Source organism: Dysidea avara, chromosome 13 (assembly GCF_963678975.1).
Source record: "Dysidea avara chromosome 13, odDysAvar1.4, whole genome shotgun sequence".
NCBI lineage: Eukaryota > Metazoa > Porifera > Demospongiae > Dictyoceratida > Dysideidae > Dysidea > Dysidea avara.
The window spans coordinates 1,719,607-1,742,042 of record NC_089284.1 but is presented as its reverse complement, the minus strand read 5'-3'; the positions used below and the strand labels follow the sequence as shown (position 1 = coordinate 1,742,042).

Below are 22,436 nucleotides of genomic sequence, written 5' to 3'. Positions count from 1 at the left end.
ACATCAGTGAAAAAGCTAGGACTTTGCAAATATACTCATGCAGATAGTTTTTATTGTGAATTCCTTGCTATACAGTTAGCTGGCCAGCACTATCCCAATAACTAAACATTTAACTGAACATTACATGCACACAAGTATTTCTCAGGTATACTAAGCACTAACTACTATTTGTTTCCTAGCAGCTATATATATAAAACACAGACCTCTTCAGCTACATCAGTACAATTCATTAAGGAGCCACAAATTAATAATTTGGGTTGTCTACACTTTACTAATAATAGTAGCTAATCTGATGATTTTAGCCATGACTACATATCTGAAAAATATGTGTAGCACAGTGCTCAGATAAGCACATTATAGAAGAGGTTCAGCTTGGTCTTAATTGTTTGAAAGCTTTAACCATGAATGATTAGAGTATTTGAGTGACTGTTTTGTTAGAGCATTTGAGTGACTGTTGTATTAGAGTATTTTATTGACTGTTCTATTGGAGTATATCAATCTTTTTAGCGAATTTTCATCCCCACCCAGGTCTTAGCTGTGTAGAGGTGGGGCTTAGCTTCACTTTAGTTAACACCTCAGAGCAGCCTTCAGTGCCCTACATATAGCCCCTCTCTATCTTTTGGGCACCCATGTCTTGTACACCAGCTTAAAACATTATTTTTTAATTGGTAACCCTGGAGGGAGGAGGGTTCGTCCGAACCACTCAACCCCCCCTGGTTGCAGGCCTGGTCACTGGTCAATCCCTAAACAAGAATTAAAAAGCCTAGGTGATCTGATTGGCTCCCTACTCCTTGGAGAGCATACAACCTATGGCCGGCCTACCTTTGTTACAAATTGCAGCAGCCCAGTTAGTAAGGCTTAGCCATACTGCCCAAGCAGATGTCCTGTGGTGGTTCATATTTGTTGACTGAATGGTATCTCATTGTTATGGGACCTTAGCCTAGCATCACAGTCACATTTGGTTGCAAGTGTGGTGGTCACATAGTTCAAATAGTAGAATTCGTGGTGGACAATACGTGGCAGTGCTAAATGCCACCTTCAGTAGTGACCTCCATTTAATGCACCTCATCAGGCTCCTAGTGTTTTTCACTGCTAAATTCAACTTTTGGTTTGTGGTTTCACAGTCAAGAATGTGGTCACAGATGCAGCTGTCTAGGTCTTTGTTTCTCACTCAAGTACCTCAAGCAGACCTCCAAGCCACTCAAGTACCTCCTCTGCTAGTGCCTCAGCTATCACAGGACATCACCTGGACCTGCAAGAGCTGGATCAGACAGTTCAATGCTATTTTATTGCAAGTTTAGCTCCTTCCTCACACATAGCTAATCAAGCAGCTGAACGCCATTACTTAGAGTTCTACAGCAGCTTTGCCCTACTAATTTAAGAAGGGGTGCTTTGCTACTTTGCAGCCTATCTAGGTCAACAGGGCTTGGAACACACTTCCATAAGGACTTACCTGTCAGGAGTGAGACAACTTCAGATAGCACATGGGAGAAGAGATGCTAACGTCAATAAAATGCCCCGTCTGCACCAGATTTTGAGAGGGATTAAGACAGAGCATGGAAAAGAGGTGCTCTCGCCTGCCAATCACCCCAGAAATCTTGAGAAAGTTAAGGATGTCCTGGGTGGACAAGGACTCTTTATTCCAGTCTGTGATTCTATGGGCTGTCTCCCTGACAACATTTTTCTCACTTTGCCACTCTGGAGAAAGCACAGTGGAGTCAGAAGGGTAGTATGATCCTAACACTCACCTTTCCTTCAGCGATATGGCTACTGATAATGCCTCAGCTTCAATAGTGATATCGCTGAATATCAAACTCTTCAATACAGATCAGGGAAGAGTGGACTGTCAAATGGTGCTGGGAAAACTATTGTTCCCAGTTACCATGCTATTAGAATACTTGACAAGGCATGGTGGTCACCCAGGAGCTCTGTTTCAATGGCAAAATGGGACTCCCTTATCAAAATCCAAGTTTGTGGAAGCTGTCCGTTAAGCTTTATCAATAGCCAACCTCACAGCTCAGTAGTGTGCACTATGCAGGCCACAGCTTTAGAACAGAGCTGCGACAGCAGCTGCAATGATGGGATTGCAGGACTCTGCCATTCAGATGTTGCGATGGTTGAGAAGTGACTGCTATCAGTCCTACTCCTCAACACCTGGTTTTGCTCTCGTCGTCCCTGGATCTGACCTCAGTGTCATACATCACTTCTTGTACACACACTTCATGCAACTTTTGTTCATGTTATTCTTTACAGTTAACTTATTGTTATGAAATGCAATGTACTGGTATATGGGCATCAAGTACTGTCCTGAAATTGTTGCCCCATTGTAAATAACAATAAGGCAGCTTTAATGGGATGTAAAGCTATACTGTAAGGCTTAAATATTGTCTTTGCCAAAAATGTAGCGTGGTACAGATGGACATGCTGGAATAATTCTTGTACCAGTCTACAACTAGGCTACAGCACAACTGCTCATACACCCAACTTACTTTTATATCTCCACTATGGTCCCCATTATCCAGTTTATGACCAAACTCTTATGACCACAAGTTAAAGCAACTAAATTCATAACAATGAATATTCTCTGGTATCAGCACAGTCACTTAGCTACCTGAACTCTGTCTCCGTGAGAGAGTGCCTGTATGGTTGCTCATAGCAATCACTACAGGAAAGGACTCACTATGCAGAGACTCTATACATGATCTTCTAAGTGTAAGGAATGCAGCTTCCTCCTTGACAAACCTACAATACAACACCCAAAGAAGCTCACGTAACAGAATCCCGTAATTATATTGCTGCTATATGACATCTTTAGTATATGTAACTGTAGTAATAGCTAAGAGAACTTAGAAATCTATCGAGCCATAGGGTGATTGGCGACCTGTGGAATACAGGATTATTAATAGGTCATGAACACATGGAAGGTCTCAGCAAGCATGGCTGCATAGTTTTTATTGCAAAAAAGTGGATAATTTTTGCTGTATATGAGTGAAACAACACAATGTAGTATGAATATGAACAAGATGGCAAATTTCAGTTACTGTTTCCTTTTCACTTAGTGAACCTGTACTCATCGCAAAGAACCACCAATGGGTTGTTTTGAGTTAAAGAATGCTTTTAAAGGTGGTATTTGGGTGTGTGTTGTATTAGGTTAAAACATGGGCAATCCCTATTATGAACCCACTATGATAACATGTTTCTCATTAAAGGCTACCAGCGCTCTGGATGCAGAAAGTGAACATTTGGTACAAGAAGCCATTGATAGAGCTATGAAGGGCAGGACTGTATTAGTGATAGCACACAGACTCTCCACTGTCAGAACTGCATCACAGGTATGTAAGAACATTATTTGTGATATGTTGTATGCCCTTAACTTTTTAAATTACCTATCTCTTCTTCAAAATTACCAGCTAACTGAAATTTCACATCAGATAAAAACTAACATTCTGTGGTGACTATGCGCTACCCAACTATTGATTTTAGCTTCAAAATTCCGTTCCTCAAAATACACATGGGTGGTTTCTAAAGCTGACCTGTCTGGATGCTGTGATGAAAGTCAAATGGTAATTTTCAGACTTAGAAATAATTTAGTTTGATGGGAAAAAATGGCACATGTTAGGGTATTGTACTGATGACTTTACTGAATTTTACTCATAGCACTTCACTGGACCCTCCTATACTGTTTGGACCACAGCATTCTTACAGAACTCGCTGCCCTTCTCACTTTGCCAATGTACCGAGGTGTGCACTGTCTTTCACACAGAAGTTCTTTCGTTATAGCACATCAGTGTGGTGGAATAACTTACCACTCAACCTACCTTCTGGTCCTATTTCATGACCATCTCCTGAATGATATATAGTTTGTAATTAATGTTTATGTTTGTCCTTTGTAACTTTGTTTTTGTGAATGTGTATGTTTTTTACTGTTCATGTATGCTTATTTGGGTAAATGCCCCCTCCCCCTCCCTCTGTGGAAGAGCCATAATATATACTTCTTTTGATAGAAATACTGTACACCTTGTCAGACCAAAATCAATTTATATAACTCATGAAAACTGCATATTACCACCAATTATTACTGAAACTAAAGTTAAAACAGCTGTCAAACTCACTCAGCACATTTGTACGTACTAAGCACCTCTAAAAATAATTATCGTGTTGGTGTTTGAGACTTTCATAGCCATTTAAACAGCTTACAACCAAAAAGCCATAATGACAAAAAAATCTACCTATTAAGGAGTGATCATTGCTACTCAGCAACTAACGCAAGAATATGCTCTCCCCAACCACCTACCACTTAGCCTGTTTGCACCCCTCCCCTTGCCAGCTCCTGGATCCACTCCTGCTATCAATTTGTATTTTTCATTTATTGTTCCCACCATTTTGAAAATACCTACCCTCTCTCTCCTATTCTTCACCACTGTTTCAGCACTTGTGACTCCTGCACTTTTCCATCTATAAAACTTGATAAATAGCCAACTGTTATGGAATGCTGTAGAATGTGCTAAATGTATCTATACTCATATACATGCTCCTAGGTAGGTTATATCGTGAAATCTTTTACATCCTGCTACTGATGTAAAATTTGGAAGGGTTTTTGTTACAAAAACACGTATGTATATAATGTGTGCAAGTATAATATCCCTGCTAGTAGTGGTTTGGGTGCACAGTCCCAGATGCAGCACGTAGCCCAGTTAACATTAAGGTTACGGGATACTGTAAACCCCACATGTACACTGTCAATCATTTTTCATGATTAGGGGTTTGATTTTTCTTAATGCATTGTTATCATATATTTATGCATTCTTAACTTCTCATTAATCGGCATGAAATTCAAATGTTGTTATGGAAACATGAGTTGTCCCCATGCCAATTAGTGAAAGCTATGAACCAAAAATCAGACCAATGAAGAGCCATGAGAACTTACTAACAATTCTAAGATTTGAAGAAGATCACTTGTGAGGGACTGACTAGATGATTTGTGAATAATGCGTATAGTTGCTGAAATATGACTACAATATGACCTGAAGCAAGACACTGTGGTCACAAAATTAATTTTTAAATTGATATCACAAGCACTAGAAACATTATTTCTAACAATGGCTCCATCAGGAAGTTTGACAGTCCTGATTTTTGGTTCAGGAAAATATCGCCATTAGTCAGCAAAACTATGCATGCGCTTACAGGTGTGCCAGTTTTGCTAAGTGTGTTGTTTCTATGTTATCTTGTACTGTTACGTGTGTTTTCTTGTACCTTGTACCTGTCCAGTCAGCACCTATGATTCTCCCAACAATTTAAGCCTATTACCAGCTGATACACAACACAGCAACACCAAGCCCGCCTTAATTACGTAATAAAATTTTTGTTTGACAGTCGCTCAGTACCCATAACCTTTAGAAGTAATATTTTAATTGCAAAATGAAGCATTTTAATTTTAAACTTAGAATCAGTTCTGTAGCTAACTGCTATATATAATTTAGAATGATATTTCAACAGTAATTGATGTTTGTAAGGTTCAGTAGGTACTAGGGGTGCAACAATATACACTGTATCAATATATCGATATATTTTATCACAGTACAATACAATACAATACGTGTGATGAAACAATTTGATATATTGTGTATTGCATTCAAGTGTTAATCGGATGGCTGCAGGATCGAGGCTGCCCAGGTCCAGTCATGGATTTTTTTCTTCTTTCTCCACCTTTTCAAACATACTTTCTGCAACAACTTTAAACAGGCTGTAGGACCAGGTGTCCTACAGACCTTCAGCACTTGTGTTGTAAAGCCTTAATAAATAAAAATAATAAGAAGTATAGTGGAACATGGACATTTTGGGACCCAGAATTTTTGGCTGCTTTTTGCTGTAATATAGAGGTTTTCCTCCTTCAGAGGTAAAAAATGTATTAACCAGACCTGTTGGGACCAAAATTTTTGTCCTTATTATGGAGGTTTTTTCTATTGTGTCCTTAATTCGGGGAATTTGTTAAGAGAGGTTCCACTATATTGCAATATTATATTGCTGCATTACAATATATTGCATAATATTATTGCAGGGTTATAATTGGCTGTGACTTGTGGATAATTAGCCTATTCAGCTGCCACCCTCCTAGAGGGCAGGCATCAAAGCCACCAGAATGTAATTGTTGATTTTTTTAGTGGTGACTAGACTAGAATCCATATCCTAAACAAACAGTGCTGGTTGTAGTACTGCTTATATCCTTGTATTGTACAGGTTTTTGCAATTGAATTCGTCGCCTTTGCGATTGAATTCGTCCCGTTTGCAATTGAATTCGTCGGTATTGCAATTGAATTCGTCGGTTTTGCAATTGAATTCGTCGGTTTTGCAATTGAATTCGTCGGTTTTGCAGTTGAATTAGTCGGTTTTGCAATAGAATTCGTCGCGTTTGCATTACAATTCGTCATAAACAAAACGGCTCCAAGAAACCAACCCGTTCATTAAGAGATGAACTATTTATGCCTTGGAGAGTTACACTTGAGACACTAGAAAGTAATTGAAGCTGGTAGTACGCGAAGTTGATAGCTGTCTGACAAGTTAATTAACTTGCTCGCGAGTGACCACACCCATCGCGAATGGCGTAGTAGAGTTTGGAATGTTGCTGGATAGGCTGTAGAGGAAGAATTATTGCCTTATAAAGAGTTGTTTACTACTGTTGTACTTGAACAAGTTCTTGTAGCAGCTGCTACATCATGTTTTCGTGTTTCCTCCAGCTGCCATTCTTGTTACGGACGAATTTAACTGCAAAAGCGACGAATTCAATTGCAAAAGCGACGAATTCAATTGCAAACGGGACGAATTCAATTGCAAAACCGACGAATTCAATTGCAAACGGGACGAATTCAATTGCAAAACCAACAAATTCAATTGCAAACGGGACGAATTCAATTGCAAAAGCGACGAACTCAATTGCAAACAGGACGAATTCAATTGCAAAGTCGCTGAATTCAATTGCAAAAACCTGTAATACCTATTTAATAACTGTTGGCCATCAGCAGGTTTTGACTGATGTGTGTACACCACATGACACTAATGCTATCTGCTATATCTTACGTAGCTTATATCCAGCACTTTAATATGGCCAAAGGACCTATTACAATACAACAATATATTGCAATATTTTAAAAGGCATTATGCAATATGGTATTTACCCATATTGTTGCATCCCTAATAAGTACATACAGATATTACAAAATTTCAACAATTTATATGGTTGGATATTTGGCACTATCATGAGATAGCAGTGCACAGAAGAGAATTAGTTCAGCTTACACACTGCTCTTTTTTCTTTTGGTGTAAAAGAACATGGATGTTATTTTAGAGTTATTGATTGTTTCTTTTAAAGTATTTCAATTTTGGCAGCTTTGATTTAAACTTTTTCTTATAATCATACAGTATGATAGTGCTGTATAGTAGGGACCACAAAGGAGTAGGCATGGCCCACGAGATAATATCACCCAAAAACCAGCCTCAATTTTTCCCAGATGACGATGAGGCAGTATTGGTTACGTAAAACTAAGCCCAAACAAGCTTTCAGATCAACTTGAAACACTTTCAATAAGTTGCTACAGAATTTTAAAAAATATTTATTTAACAGAATTTTCCACTCTCTGACTGAGTAACTGACTGATTCCTTCAGACAAGCGTAACTTGATAACGGCTAAGGCTACGGGCTTGACTTTTTCACTGTTCGACGTTGCTCCAGCCCGAGAGGTGCCTTTTGGCATACCGCAGTACATACAATGTATTCTTCGTGGACTTACCAGTGTCCTCCTTTGTGTCCCATTCATCTTTGCTGACAGCGAAAAGTGTCGCCCTTCGAAATGGAAATAGTCCGTATTTTTCATAGTGGCTATTTTGATAGCTGAGGTGCTTTTTGAACAGTTCTTGATTTGTACTGCTGTGTAACGGGTTGAACATAGCCGACAATGAAGCATAATGGATACTTCACTTTTCAGATGATAATTGATATAACTGGGGCACGCGATACCAATTTCTTCCTTTCGGTATGCATGGATTGCATAGGTGCTTTTCGAACAGTTCTTAATCCGAAATACTGTGTAACGGGTTGAACATAGCTGACAACAAAGCGTAATGTATACTTCACTTTTCAGACAATAATTGGGGTGCGCGGCACCATTGTGCGTGGTTTCACCAAGTCATAATAATTATTTACAAAAAAAGTTAACAAATAAGTACACAGGAATTTTCAACTAGAGTAGGGACCATAGCACATCAATAAAAAGTATGGAAACAAGCTGGAGTAGTGCACGATATTAAATTACAGTAAAACAATAGGAAGTGTTATAACCCTACTGTGCATTTCCATTATAGTATCTTGAGCACAGTAGGGATATAACACTTCTTATTGTTTTACTGTGATTTAATATCGTGCACTACTCCAGCTTGTTTCAGTACTTTTTATTGATGTGCTATGGTCCCTACTCTAGTTGAAAATTCCAAAATTTTCTTTGTGCTTGTATAATTTTAATCGCCTTTCATTACTGAGTAGCCATATGCATTGTATATGAGTGGTTGCGGGTTTATATAGAACTTTAAAACATAGTTATACTACATAATTAGAGTTAAATTACAAAACTTGGTAAGACTACATAGCTATAGACTGCATAGCTAAACTACACATTTAGAGTTCTACATAGTTAGACTTCAAACACACATGATTTAGTAATCCAAAGGCCCTGTGTTGTGGCTACTACAACATAGGCGTAGCTAGCACCTTGTGGTTGGGGGGAGGGGGGGCTAGGCAAAGGTAAAGATAAAATGATGGTTGAATATGCAAAGCATGTGAGAAAGCCTGCTAAACTAGGGGGTCTGGAGGCATGCCCCCTAGAAGAAAAAATTTTAATTAATGCTCTGAAATTGAATTTCAGGCAGTAAAAATCATGCCAGTAATGACTCTGAACACGGAAATTAATTTTAGAGACGCTTATCACGATTGTCACTCTAAAGTGTTGCTGAGGAGTTGACTCTGCAGGTAGATAGTTTCATAACTACTTTATGGATTGCTGACTAGTTAGAAAGATGATTATATAGTAATCTGAATTGTTAGTGGTAGGTAGATCATTCAGTACTTATGAGATAACTTGAAATGGCTAGCCAAATTATTTGGGAGAGGGGGGGGGGCGGCTGTAGCCCCCACAGCCTCCCCTGCTTCCTACGCCTATGTACAAGGTCTGAGGGCAGTAGGTGAATCTAGAAATTTTCAGAGGGGGGGGGGGGGGGCAGATCTGGGATATTCTCACTCAACCAGCATACAAAGCATGCTCCAACCAGGGAAGGGGAGGGGGGGGGAGAGAATGTACCCACAAAAAAAATTAGCCTTCTGAGATTCAATTTGGTGGTTGAATAAACACTATATGGAATACTGCATGGTGTTATTTATTATCCAGCTCTAGCAGTGGCAATTCTAAAAGCTGACATACAGAACTAACTGAACTCAACCCCACAATTTTGGCTGAAATTGTTTAGTAAACGTTGTTACTGATTTCATGTTGAAGAAAGCTCTTTATTCAATGCTAGTCTCTAGAAGTAGTAGTTATGAATCTGCATGATACGCAATGCATGGGGTACAACATAATTAATGTAGTAGTATGATTTCATATGTAGTATGATTTCATGCATCCAATAATCTCCCAATTAGTGCCACATAAATCAAAAGAAACAAATACCAATGTTCAGTCCATATTTAGCCTCCTAGGCCTGTAAAATATTGCTCTTTCATAAATGTACATACAACCGCCTTCTTCTTTCAATCAGTTCCACAACCCCTCTCCAGAGCTGACACCAGCCAGCAGACCATTTGGAGCCCAGTTCACCATATAGTTTGAGAAACAATGGACGATATCCACAATGATGTTTTCTGATGTCACAAAACAAAATTGCCGTGCTAGTGTGGGGACTTTGTACAGGGAGGTATTGGGCGAGGCAGTGTTTCCCTATGATAGCATTTATAAATTCGAAAAATGGCGAAGGTGAGGCATATAGTATATAATGCAATACAGATAAGCCTAGTTGTGTCCGAATTTAAACTTTTCGGTCAGCTTTCCTTGTTGGAACGCATTTTGCATCGCCACGGTACATGTACTACTTCTTACCTTTATTATCTCGTGGTTCCAAGTGTAGGGAACTACAGACAACATTCATTTCGAATACTGCGTGCTAAAATCTCTGAAGCCCCCACACTAACATGGCCATTTAGTCAATTATGACATCAAATTTCATCATTGCGGATATCGTCCATTGTATCATAGTATGGTATGTTGTAGTTATGCATTACCATAAAGCAGAAAATTTTGGTGAATTTGCCGAGATTGCATGGAATCACCAAAACTATACTCACCATTTTTTAAATAAAAATACCTGTGGCACTGCTTCATTACTTTAAATTGCACAAAATAGCCTCTACCTAATCCAAACAGTCCATTAAGCTTGAGGGTACCATCTTCGGGGATTTTGTCCGCAAATACTTGCATTAGCAAACTGTTAGAAAGTAGCACTGCTTCAGACACTTGAGGCCCATACACAATACTAGACCCTGCACAGAGGTTTGAAATTGGCAAGAAAGCAGCAGAAAATGGTATAATTGCTGCTATATGTTACTATGCCGATCAATACCGGAATCTCCCCTCTCAAAGGAAACCACAGTTTGATGATGGAAAGAAGACAAAGTCAAAGACCAAGTTAAAGAAGAAGCACGCAGATCACATTCACCTGATAGCGATAGTGAAGAGTCAATAGTGTAGTTCAAGAATTGGTTGAAAGGTAGACCTTTACTGATTGGCAAGAACCTAGACCACCAAGTAAGAGAGTATATCAGGGAACTGAGAAGAGAAGGGGTTGTCATTAATATTGATGTGACCATTGCAGTTGGAACAGGCATTGTAATAAACAGTGATGCTAATCTACTAGTTGAAAATGGTGGCCACATTGACTTAACCAAGCATTGGGCAAAGAATTTGTTGACTCAGATGAATTGATTAAAAGAAGAGATAACACATAAGCAAAAGTTAGCATGGAACATTTTGATGAATTAAAGAAGCTGATTTTACTTGAATTCAGCAATGTTATGGAAATATACGAGGTGCCTGCACAATTAGTTATAAACTGGGACTAGATCAGCATAAATTATGTATTTGTATCTTAATGGACAATGGCAGAGGAAGGATCAAAAAGAGTTGATGTTGCTGGTAAAGATGATAAGTGTCAGGTCACTGCAGTGTTTGCCTATTCTATGTCAGGAGATTTTCTTCCCATTCAGCTAGTTTACCTAAATGTTTACCAAAACATAACTTTCCTCCTGACTGGGAGATAAGTTTTACTGGCAACCACTGGTGCAATAAATGGACAATGCGACAATATGTCAAAAATATAATTTTGCCTTACCTTGGTCAAAAAAGACAGGAGCTGGAGCTTCCCCTGGACAACCCACAGTACTGATCTTTGATAATTTCAAAGCTCAGTGCACTGAAGAGCTGTTAAATTCAAACAAGATAGATGTGGTTCTTGTTCCACCTAATTGTACTGATCACTTGCAGCCCTTGGATGTGAGCATCAGCAAAGCTGCAAAAAGAATTTCTCCACAAGAAGTTTCACGAGTGGTATGCAAAGCAAGTTTGTTCCCAATTGCAGCCAAAAGTCAAGACCCAGCCAGCAGATTTGCACTTGAGTATTGTTAAGCCTATGGATGCCAAATGGATGTGTTATTTGTATGATTATTTATAAAGAGCAAGCCAGACATCATACATACGTAATGGCTTTATAGCGACAGGATTGTAACAGGATTGTTAGAACTGTAACATCATGTATTTTACACTTTATTAAATAAAATAGCTAATTTTCATACATGATTATACCTAAACGAAATTCATAACATTACAGCTTTTTTATGCAAGAAAATGGGGTGAGTTTGTTGTTCTCTAGACACTTAACAAGGTGTGTCCTTATTGGTTGCTGCTGAATTTTTTGCTTGCTTGGATTCAGACCAAATGCAATACATGTAGCAGATACTACAGAAAACAACCCACAATATTTCCTTCCCTCCTGCTGTGATGAATTTATTACTTTGATTATTGTGGTACTAGTGGCTGAACTTCAGAAGATGGTTGTTTTTGTTTCATCATCTAGAGTCTTGAACAGAGTCATGTACATGCAGTTCGCCTTTGCTCACACTTCACAGTTGTTGCTGCAATCCAGTGGTGTCGATCACTGCAGTGAATTATTTGCAGTTTTATCTTCTGTGAATACCTACTCAAAATCTTTACTTTGCAGCTATAATCCTTTCAACTGGGGAAACTGTTCCTTTAACAAATTCTGTGCCCGATTAATATGAATATTAGGCAATTCATTGCCCATAATAATGTCTTCCACTTCATTATTAGGTTATTAGGTAATTTCAATCACTTGCCATGTATCTCCTGGCAACTTCCTGTTTGGCAACAAATGGGAGTTTTCTGGGATGCTGTCTCTTTCGCTGAGCATTACCAGTATCATGTGTTTTGGCTGGAGGCATTAGGGTGTCCTTTTGATTTTCTGCGGTACCTATTTCATCAATGATTATTTGGTGCTGGACTTTGATTATTCATCTGTGCTCCAGCTCCTGAACTCCTTGTTTTATTTGTTCTTTAGTGGAGGCGGCTTGACTGCTGTTTAAACTTTGTAGAGGGATTTCGGTATAGGCGAGTTCAATGTCGTATTCCTTGCTTAAAGCCCCCTTTATTACTCTTTCTGTTTTGTCTAATTCGGCTTTGCCTGATGTTCAGAAAGTCAAAACGCATGATATTTCCAGGCCCCCTTGCCACAAGTCATGGGAGTAGCATCGGCTACCATTCACTTAGCAGGTAATTGACCCTCCATATTGAATAAAACTCAAGCATATATGGAAGAAATCATGCATGGAGAATGGCAGAATGACCTCCAGTATTAAAATCTTGCTTTCGATCATATTATTTGCTATGCACTCCCAGGCATATTGCCTGCAGTGGGTGAAGTCAACACGAGTTTAACCACACCATTCATTTTATAAGCATGCCTAGGTACTGTTTTAATTTTTATTTTTTTATTTAATAATGCTTTACAGTACAAGTGCTGAAGGTCTGTAGGACACCTGGTCCTACAGCCTGCTCAAAGACTTTAGCTACTTAAGATGTGTTTGAAAAGTTGGAGAAAGGAGAAAAAATCCATGACTGGACCTAGGTAGCCTCGAACCTGCAGCCATCCGATTTACGCTCGAGCGCTTACAGGAGTCTACCAGGTGGTCAGGATGTTTTCTCCTTGTTATTTTCATGTAATTATATCCATAGGAATTCTAGAGAGTAACTCATTATCTCTAAGTACCCCAAGTAGAACCAAATGGTTGATGTTGTAGCTACGTTTTTAAGGACGGAGAAGCCACAGATAGTTTTGTTTTGCACCCATCCATTTTCTAGAGTGTTTTAAGCATGTTTCGTCCCCAGTAAACTGTAGGACTTTAGCAAAGACCTAGATGGGTAAATGTCTTTGTAGAATGGTTAATTTGCATTATTCATAATATGGGTTTGGTCCATGTGTGAAACAGTGCCTGGTCCAGTATTGGGGCAATTACTTTTTAAAAGTAACTCGTTATATGTGACCAAATTTTGGAAAACCATCGACATATGCACAATAGTACTTTTGTAATAAAACGCATTTAAAAATTATGGGTAAAATACGCAAGCTCCAGAAAAAAATTATGCAAGTTTTTATTGCCTCACTGGTGGGCGAATTAAGCCTCCAATGGATAAATCCTGGGCATCATCGTGTTCGCCTGTTCATAGGGAGTACAAACATCTTTGTTTCATCTCCATACATGAAAGGATTTCAAAGTTATAGACGTTTGTTTATGTTGCGGTGACAAAAGAATTTACCAACGATCGTTTTTCAGTGAATTTGCCTTCCTTCTCGAACACAGAAGCATGCCTGGGGAAAAAAGTATACCTTGGTGGACGCACAAATTCATGGCAAACACAATGAGCGAAGATTCAATTCCGTACACCGTTGTATCAGTAAGTTATGATGGTTTATGTAAGCACCTGTAGATTTTTTTCTCGATAGCTTCTGTACATATCAATTTATTTGCTCGTCCGGCTGTCTAGTGCTTTATTTCCAACACTGCTTAACTTATGAAGCTGAAACTTAGCTAGTCCATTCCTCTGTCCCTGTAGAAAACAAAACAAATAAAATGTGCTTTGAAAATTGTACGGATATCGACGGTTTTCTAAAATTAGGTCACATATATTACTTGTAACTGAACTATTTAGTTGCATATTACTCATAAAATAAAGTAACTATAATAATGTTACATAATATTACCTTGTGTGTACAGCCTTAAGCTGTCACATGTGCAACTACCTCCTTATGGACAATGTGTAAATTTTGGTTATAATTGTGAGAAGCTGGTGAATAAGCTTCATTCATTAATTTCGTTACTTCATTGTGGCAAGACGTTACTCAGTGGATTACTAACGAGATTATTAACTTTGTTACTTGTAGTAATAAAATTACTTAATATTAGACTTGTTACAGTAACTTCATTACATAGGTATTGCCAAGAGTATATAATGGGGAGGCCCATTATATACTCTTGGTATCGCTTGTTACATTTGTAAGTAAAGTAACTTTAGTTATATTTATAGCATATTTCATTATATTACTTGGTTACAACAAAAGTAATAATTATTACCTAACACGTTACCCCCAACGCTAGCCTGGTCTTTATACTGCTGTTACCATAAATACCTAATAAGCCAACAACTTGTGACAGCTTGTCATCATTGTAATTATTCAAGCCATGTCTTCAAACTTATATTAATGCCCTGTTCTTCACACTGCTGTGACACCATGGTAAAAGGAGTGGCAGAAACTGGAAATGACCACTAGCATCCAACTTCATGATGTGGCAATAAGCTGTGAGCTTTAATTTTTCTTCAGCTCTTTGATAAAAACATGTTACAGACTCATGTTAAAATTGCATAATGATTATGATGCAATGACATCTAATACAATCCCTTCGCCTATCTGTATCCATATAAAGCGTTTCTAATTTCTCCAAAATCCACGAAGATTCTTGTGCTAGGTCTCTAACCTACACTTAAAATTTCAAATTTTTCACGTGGCTCTTACATGTGTTTGGTATATAGCTTATTTTTATTTGATTACTAGGTGATACGCATGTGTATGAACCTTGTGTGTAATCATACAATATGATAGTAACTGTATAGTAGGGACCACAAAGGAGTAAGCATGGCCCATGAAATAATATCACCAAAAAACCAGTCTCAATTTTCCCTTACGACGATGAGGCAGTATTGGTGAGGTAAAACTAAGCCCAAACAAGCTTTCAGATCGACCCGAAACGCTTTCAACAAGTTGCTACAGAATTTTAAAATTTTTTTATTCGACGGAATTTTCTACTGACTGACTGAGTAAGTAAGTAACTGACTGATGCCTTTAGACAAGCGTAACTCGATAACGGCTAAGGCTACGGGCTTGATTTTTTCACTGTTCGACATCGCTTCGGCCCAACAGGTGCCTTTAGGCATACCGCAGTATGTACAATGCATTCTTCATGGACTTACCAGTGTCCTCCTTTGTGTCCCATTCATCTTTGCTGACAGGGAAAGGTGTTGATTTGACGCGAGCATGTGATGGCTTCCCTTCAAAACGGAAATCGTCTGTATTTTTCATAGTGGCTATTTTAATTGCAGAGGTGCTTTTCAAACAGTTCTTGATTCGCTTTGCTGTGTAACGGGTTGAGCATAGCCAACAGCAAAGCGTAATGGATACACTGTACTTCACTTTTCAGATGATAATTGGAGCGCGGCACCATTTCTTTTGGTATGCGTAGATTGTAGAGGTGCTTCTGGGAAAGTTCTTGATTCGAAATGCTGTGTAACAGGTTGAACATAGCTGACAGCGAAGCATAATGGATACTTCACTTTTCAGACGATAATTGATATAGCTCGGGTGAGCAGTGCCATTTCAGATGTGGTATGCGTGGGTTCACCAGCCATAATAAAATTATTTACAAAAAAGTTAACAAACAAGTACACGAAAAAATTTGGAATTTTCAACTAGAGTAGGGACCGGCACATCAATAAAAAGTACTGAAACAAGTTGGAGTAGCCCATGACAGTAAAACAAAAGTGTTATATCCCTACTGTGCATTTCTGTTATGGTATCTTGAGCATGGTAGGGATATAACACTCCTTATTGTTTTACTGTGATTTAATATTGTGCACTACTCCAGCTTGTTTCAGTACTTTGTATTGATGTGCTATGGTCCCTACTCTAGTAGAAAATTTTTTATGTACTTGTGTATTAACATTTTTTTGTGAAATAAAATTATTATGACTGGTGAACCCATGTATACCACATCAAAAGAAAGAAATGGCGCCATCCCCTTAGCTACCAATTATCATCTGAGTGAAGCACCCATTATGCTTTGTTGTCAACCCATTACACAGCATTACAAATCAAGAACTGTTCGAAAAGCACCTCTGCAATCAAAGTAGCCACTACAGACAATTTCCGTTACGAAGGGAAGCTGTCATGTGCTACCGCCAAATCATCACCTTTCACTGTCAGCAAAGATGAATGGGACACAAAGGAGGACACTGGTAAGTCCATGAAGAATGCATTGTATGTACTGTGGTATGCCAAAAGGCATGTCTCTGGCTGAAGCGATGTTCAACAATGAAAAAATCAAGCCCATAGACTTAGCCATAGCCTTTATCAAGTTACACTTGTCTGAAGGCATCAGTCAGTCAGTCAGTTACTAAGTCAGTCAAAATTCCCTTTTACTAAATTTATTCTGTAGCAACTTGTTGAACGTGTTTCAGGTTGATCTAGTTTTACCTAGCCAATACTGCCTCATCATCGTCAGGGAAATGTGAAATGGTTTTTTGGGTGATGTTTTTTTATGCACCACACCCAAACGTATGATATTAAAATTTGTTGAAATTAGCTTGCTGTCTCTTGAATGAACTGACCCATGGCACAGTCCAGTTCCTTTTGAATAGTATCTCCTTGTTTCTGAAAATAATTTTAATTGTACCGCACCTTCGAATGGTACCGCGCTATACTTTCATAATTACTCTTTACTAGTGCTCTCATATCTTTAGTATTAATCTCCATCTCGATTTAAGGAAGGAATTGTCCTGGTAAACTTAAACGGCTGTCACAGAATCGAAATTCCAGAAATTAGTTAGTAAACTGACCACATAGCATGAGGCATGACATGGTTGTGCAGCTTGTGCTACAAGGGCTTGAAAGAAAGGTCTTGAATAGAAGAAGTAAGTAGCAACGTGTTGTAATTGTTTTATAAAACTATAAATAGCTATAGTAGTGGCAGGTTTAAAATATTAGTAGCACACCCTCAAATAATACTGCAGTGCAGCACTATTCGAAGGGTTTTATCCTTATTTTTGGGCAAAAAAATAATAAGGTTCTCTGGGACACAAATCGAGTAAATACGGTAACTTATAATCAGCTCGTGGCAGCTGACACAGAATTAGTCAATAATAGTTACTCCATAAATTTTGCTAAACACATCTCCAGTCAACTCACTGTAATGCAAAACCATGTTCACATCATTATGCATTCAGATACTTTTTTACATTTTTAAAAATGTTTTAATTAACTGGCCCTAATGACACTTTATAACATTTTCACAATTGTGTAATCTTATATTCAACCACCTGACAAGAAATGTTTTCCAGTCTGACCCATACACCAAGGTAATGTGCCAAAAGTAGTGTAACAATGTAATGTATATTCAAGCAACAGTATGTGAAGCCTTGCAAGGCTAATGGAACAGCATGTTTGTGGTCATGCATGAAAAAAAACACAGAAAAGTGCAGAACATAGCAAAGAGATACGAACAGTATGAAATGTTGCAATCACTACAATAACAAAATTGTCAGTCTAGTATTGCTGATACAAGCAAGTAACACTATTCATGTTCTAACACCATTGCAAAACTCTGTTAATTCACAGACAACAACACCAGCTGTCATGGAGTGGTTACTTCCTTACGGAGTACGCTTTGGCCAGCTACACAATCTTCAGTTCTCTAAATAACTTAATTTCTGAACCGTCAGGATTTGGTAGAGGCACCAGGGAGGCACTACTATTAAAACTATGATGCTTTTTGCATCCTACAAATGAAAGTAACACTAGTAAATCATAAATACATTTTACATTTTCATAACTGACAAGCACAAGTAGGCTGGTATTGACACCTCAAAGCCTGAGGTTTACAGTGTTGTGGCACCACAAATCATAAACAAATAACACTGTGCTTGTAAGGCTGCTTTGAGTTATTCTGTCATGTATTCATGGCTCCAAATAGAGGTGTACCAATATGGAATATACCGATAACTGATATGTTGACTACAAAAATTACCAATTCTGATACTGATACCGATATATGAACATAAAAGGTTTTCCGCATGAACGCTACAGCAAATGTTTTTAAATTGTGGCAAAAAGCTTAAAAGGTGGCCACTAAAACCTACGTATGTAAAGAAAAAACAAGAATTGTGTAAAAGCGGTGATAAAAAGGTATGCAAAAAAAGAAAATAAGTGTGACTACCTGATGATTTGAACTCCGGCCATCATGAAACCCTTTGCAACTTGAGACTCACACTTTAACCATTATTGTACTACCAAGTCAACTACAGAATGTTTTAGACAATTATAGTACTTATGTGTAATATCTGCTCATATCTGCTAAAAAGTCATATTTTCACCGATACTGACACCGATATTGATACTGGTGCACCTCTAGCTCCAAAGACCCATCACGTATTTGATTGCACAACAACCTTTACCACGTGCATGCACATTACATCACAAATGCAGCTACAACTACTTCCGTTACAGGCAAACACAGCTACAAAATAAAATAAATAACAAATAAATAAATATACAGAAAGGATTTCTTGCCTTGTACTAAGTATGCACAGTACATCACAAATGCAGCTACACCCATCATCTACTTCCGTTGCAGACAAAACAGTTACTAATAAGAAATAAATATATAAGAAAAAATTTAAGAATTTTTAGGAAAGTAGGGAAACAAGGGAGGTCGCCTACACCTGCAGATACACTAGTGGACATTTGATCCCTAATTCAGTCCACCATATACTAGTGGACATTTGATCCTTATTCAGTCTACCATAACTGAATTAGGGATCAAATGTCCACTAGTATATCTACAGGTGGGCGACCTCCCTTATTTCCCTACCTTTTTTTTCTATGATCCCTAATCAAACTTAAAATTCTTAAATTTTCCTTATACTTGTTTGTTTACTTTTTTTTGTAACATTATTATGATTGGTGAACCTGGCGTGCATACCGCATCAAAAGAAAGGATGGTGCCAGAGGTAATGTTTTCAACTGAACACGCATCCCAAATATGAAATACTGACTCGAAAGTGAAGTGTCCATTACACTTCGCTTTCAGCTATGTTTAGCTCGTTACACAGCACTACGTACGAAGAACAGGTAGGAAATATGCCTCTGCAATCAATCCAGTCAACACGAAAATACGGATGATTCATGCGCCCCAATTACTGAAGGCTCAAAAGTGGAAGTAGCCATTATGCTTCACTTTCAGCTATGTTCAGCCCGTTTCACAGCACTACAAATGAAGAACACTAGGAGAAACGCCTCTGCAATCAATCCAGTGACAATTCCAGTAGGGAAGCCATCACGCTACCACGAATCAGCACCTTTAGCTGTCAGCAAAAAGAAATGGGAAGCAAAGGAGGACAAAGGTAAGTCCATGATGCATGCATTGTACATACTGCGGTATGCCAAAAGACACATCTCGGGCCGAAGCGACATCGAACAGTGAAAAAACCAAGCCACCGTTATCGAGTTACACTTTTCTGAAGGAATCAGGCAGGCAGTTAGTAGAAAATTCCATTGAATAAGTTTTTTTTAAATTTTGCAGCAATCTATTAGAAGCATTTATGAGCTTGGTTATACCAAGAGTTCATTATATATACTGAGGAGAGTATCCTACTCTCATATACCCCTGTAGAAGGGCGTATCGTGAAGACATGACGTAACGACAAGATGTTGTGGTTTGTGACGTACAAGCAGCCGTAAAAGTGCAAGAATCGTTAGCACCATTTCACACTCGCGACGCTCAGGATAGCCGTATGTGCGAATGGCCTAGCAAGAAACGCCTACGAAGCGGTCTTAACCCATGAAGGAACAATTGTAGTTCGGTGAGAAACGCTTAGAGCTGGAGTTAATTTGGTTGCTAGCGACGTTGTTAGGCACGCGTTCAATCGATACCATGTTCAACTAATGACATCATGTTGCTGTTAGACCTTCAGTGCTGGTCACTGTAAAGCACTAATAATAATAATAATAATTAATTATACAAAGAAAAACGGGCGAACTCAAAAGTATTACATCATAACTTCACAATATGCTCTTCTACAGGGGTATATGAGAGTAGGATACTCTCCTCAGTATATATATGATGAACTCTTGGTTATACCTAACCAATACTGCCAAGGCACCAGGATGGTAATGTTAAGCTGTTTTTTTGGGAGATATTTTTTGCCAGAAAAACCCTAACCTCCGTGATCCCTAATATACAGTACGATAACAGTACTATCGTACTGTATGTTATAATGGAAGATACATCAAGTATTGGTTTTTTAAAACGACATTATAAAATGTTATACAATTGTTCCATAATTGTATGAAAATGTGTGTGATTGACTACTAATCACATATTATATTGACAACCTTTCATGCTTTGTAGTGTACATCTATCCACAATTCTGTGTGACTATTAACCTCTAACTGTAATTGCATCCTGCTTTCAGTACGAGTCTTCTTAATCTGATTGGCTACTTATGATTTCATTAGTTGCTGCATGTACTTAAAAGACTTTATAATATGTCAGCAATTCTGATTACAGCTACTCAAAATTTCAATATTAGAAGGCTTTTGGTATCAGCCTATTTCATTGGCTGTCATTAACATATCACTGCACTTGATTAGTTTCTGTGGTTCTCCTAAATTTTCATTATGCAACTACAAAAACAAAATGTTAGTTTGGATTAATTATACTCCTACTATTGAAACAAACATATAGCAACTAAATCACCATGTGATTATGCATGGAATAACCCTAATGCTTTGTGTTCTATGTAGGTCTTGGTAATAAACAAGGGTAAGATTGTTGAAAAGGGATCACACGATGAATTACTAACTAGTGGAGGTGTGTACAAGAAGCTAGTACTACGGCAGCTGAATTTTGGTAGCACCAATGACCAAGATAGTATTTTGGAATGGACAGATACATATAGTTGAAACTATAGACCAGTGTTGATTGTATTGCTTTTACATATGTAAAGCATACAGTGTATTCTGTATGTTGATTTGTTTTGTCAGTGAATTTGCACAGAAAACCCAAATGAATCAATTCAATCTATTAGTCATAAGATGTGTATGTGGTTTAGATGATAGTGAAGTGTTTCATGTTATGTAAAATAGTGTTATATATATATATATATATATATATATATATATATATTTTGTGTATGATAATATGTTCCATACCTTTTTGTACCATTGTTATGCAGGTAGTTGTGTAGTTCTACAAGCAGCTCTAGACAATATAGTATTATGTCATGAGGTGAGGTTTGACTATAGTCATAGGAATGATGATCAAGTCAAGCTACCCATTCTGGGTGATCAGTCAAGGTAGCAGCGGTTCAGTGGTTAAGGGTGTGGGAGTTAGGTATGGAGGTTCTTGCTATTCTTGCTTTGGTAAGTTTTATTTTGACATCATTTTGTGCACCTATTTTTGCCCCACAGTGACTGCTCTAATAGAGTATCTTGATCCAGAGATTTTTGGTTGGGTATTGTAGATAGGTGCATTGGAATAAACAATGAACAGTTATGTCCCACGGTAGAACTTTGCAAAATTGCCAATTGATGGATTTCTCTGCAAATATATACATCACTTCTCATTCATAAAACAGTGGAACCTCTCTTAACAAACTCCCCAAATTAAGGACACAATAGAAAAAACCTCCATAATAAGGACAAAAATTTTGGTCCCAACAGGTCTGGTTAATACATCCTTTACCTCTGAAAGAGGAAAACCTCTATATTACAGCAAAAAGTGACCAAAAATTCTGGGTCCCAAAATGTCCGTAATAGAGAAGTTCCACTGTAACTTTTTATAGCTGAAACTCTTGTACAGACCAATTTTCAATTAATTTCTTCAAATGGTTTACGTATATATACCCTGTGGCTATGACAAAATATTGCTATCACATTTTTTGAAAATTGCATATAACTCCCTTGTCCTATATCCGATGTGTACAAAATTTGGACTGTAAACA

The 22,436-nt window shown here is 38.0% G+C and overlaps 1 protein-coding gene across 1 annotated transcript in view; it reads left to right on the top strand.

The window, feature by feature from the left end:
• LOC136242400 (uncharacterized) overlaps positions 1-21,544 on the top strand; it is an 89,102-nt gene extending 67,558 nt beyond the window's left edge. Inside the window, exons 15-16 of the mRNA XM_066033822.1 lie at positions 3,210-3,332; positions 21,238-21,544. Of these exons, the coding sequence (XP_065889894.1) occupies positions 3,210-3,332; positions 21,238-21,396 (282 nt within the window). The 3' untranslated portion in view covers positions 21,397-21,544. The remainder of the gene's footprint in view (positions 1-3,209; positions 3,333-21,237) is intronic.
• The last annotated feature ends 892 nt before the right edge of the window (positions 21,545-22,436 follow it).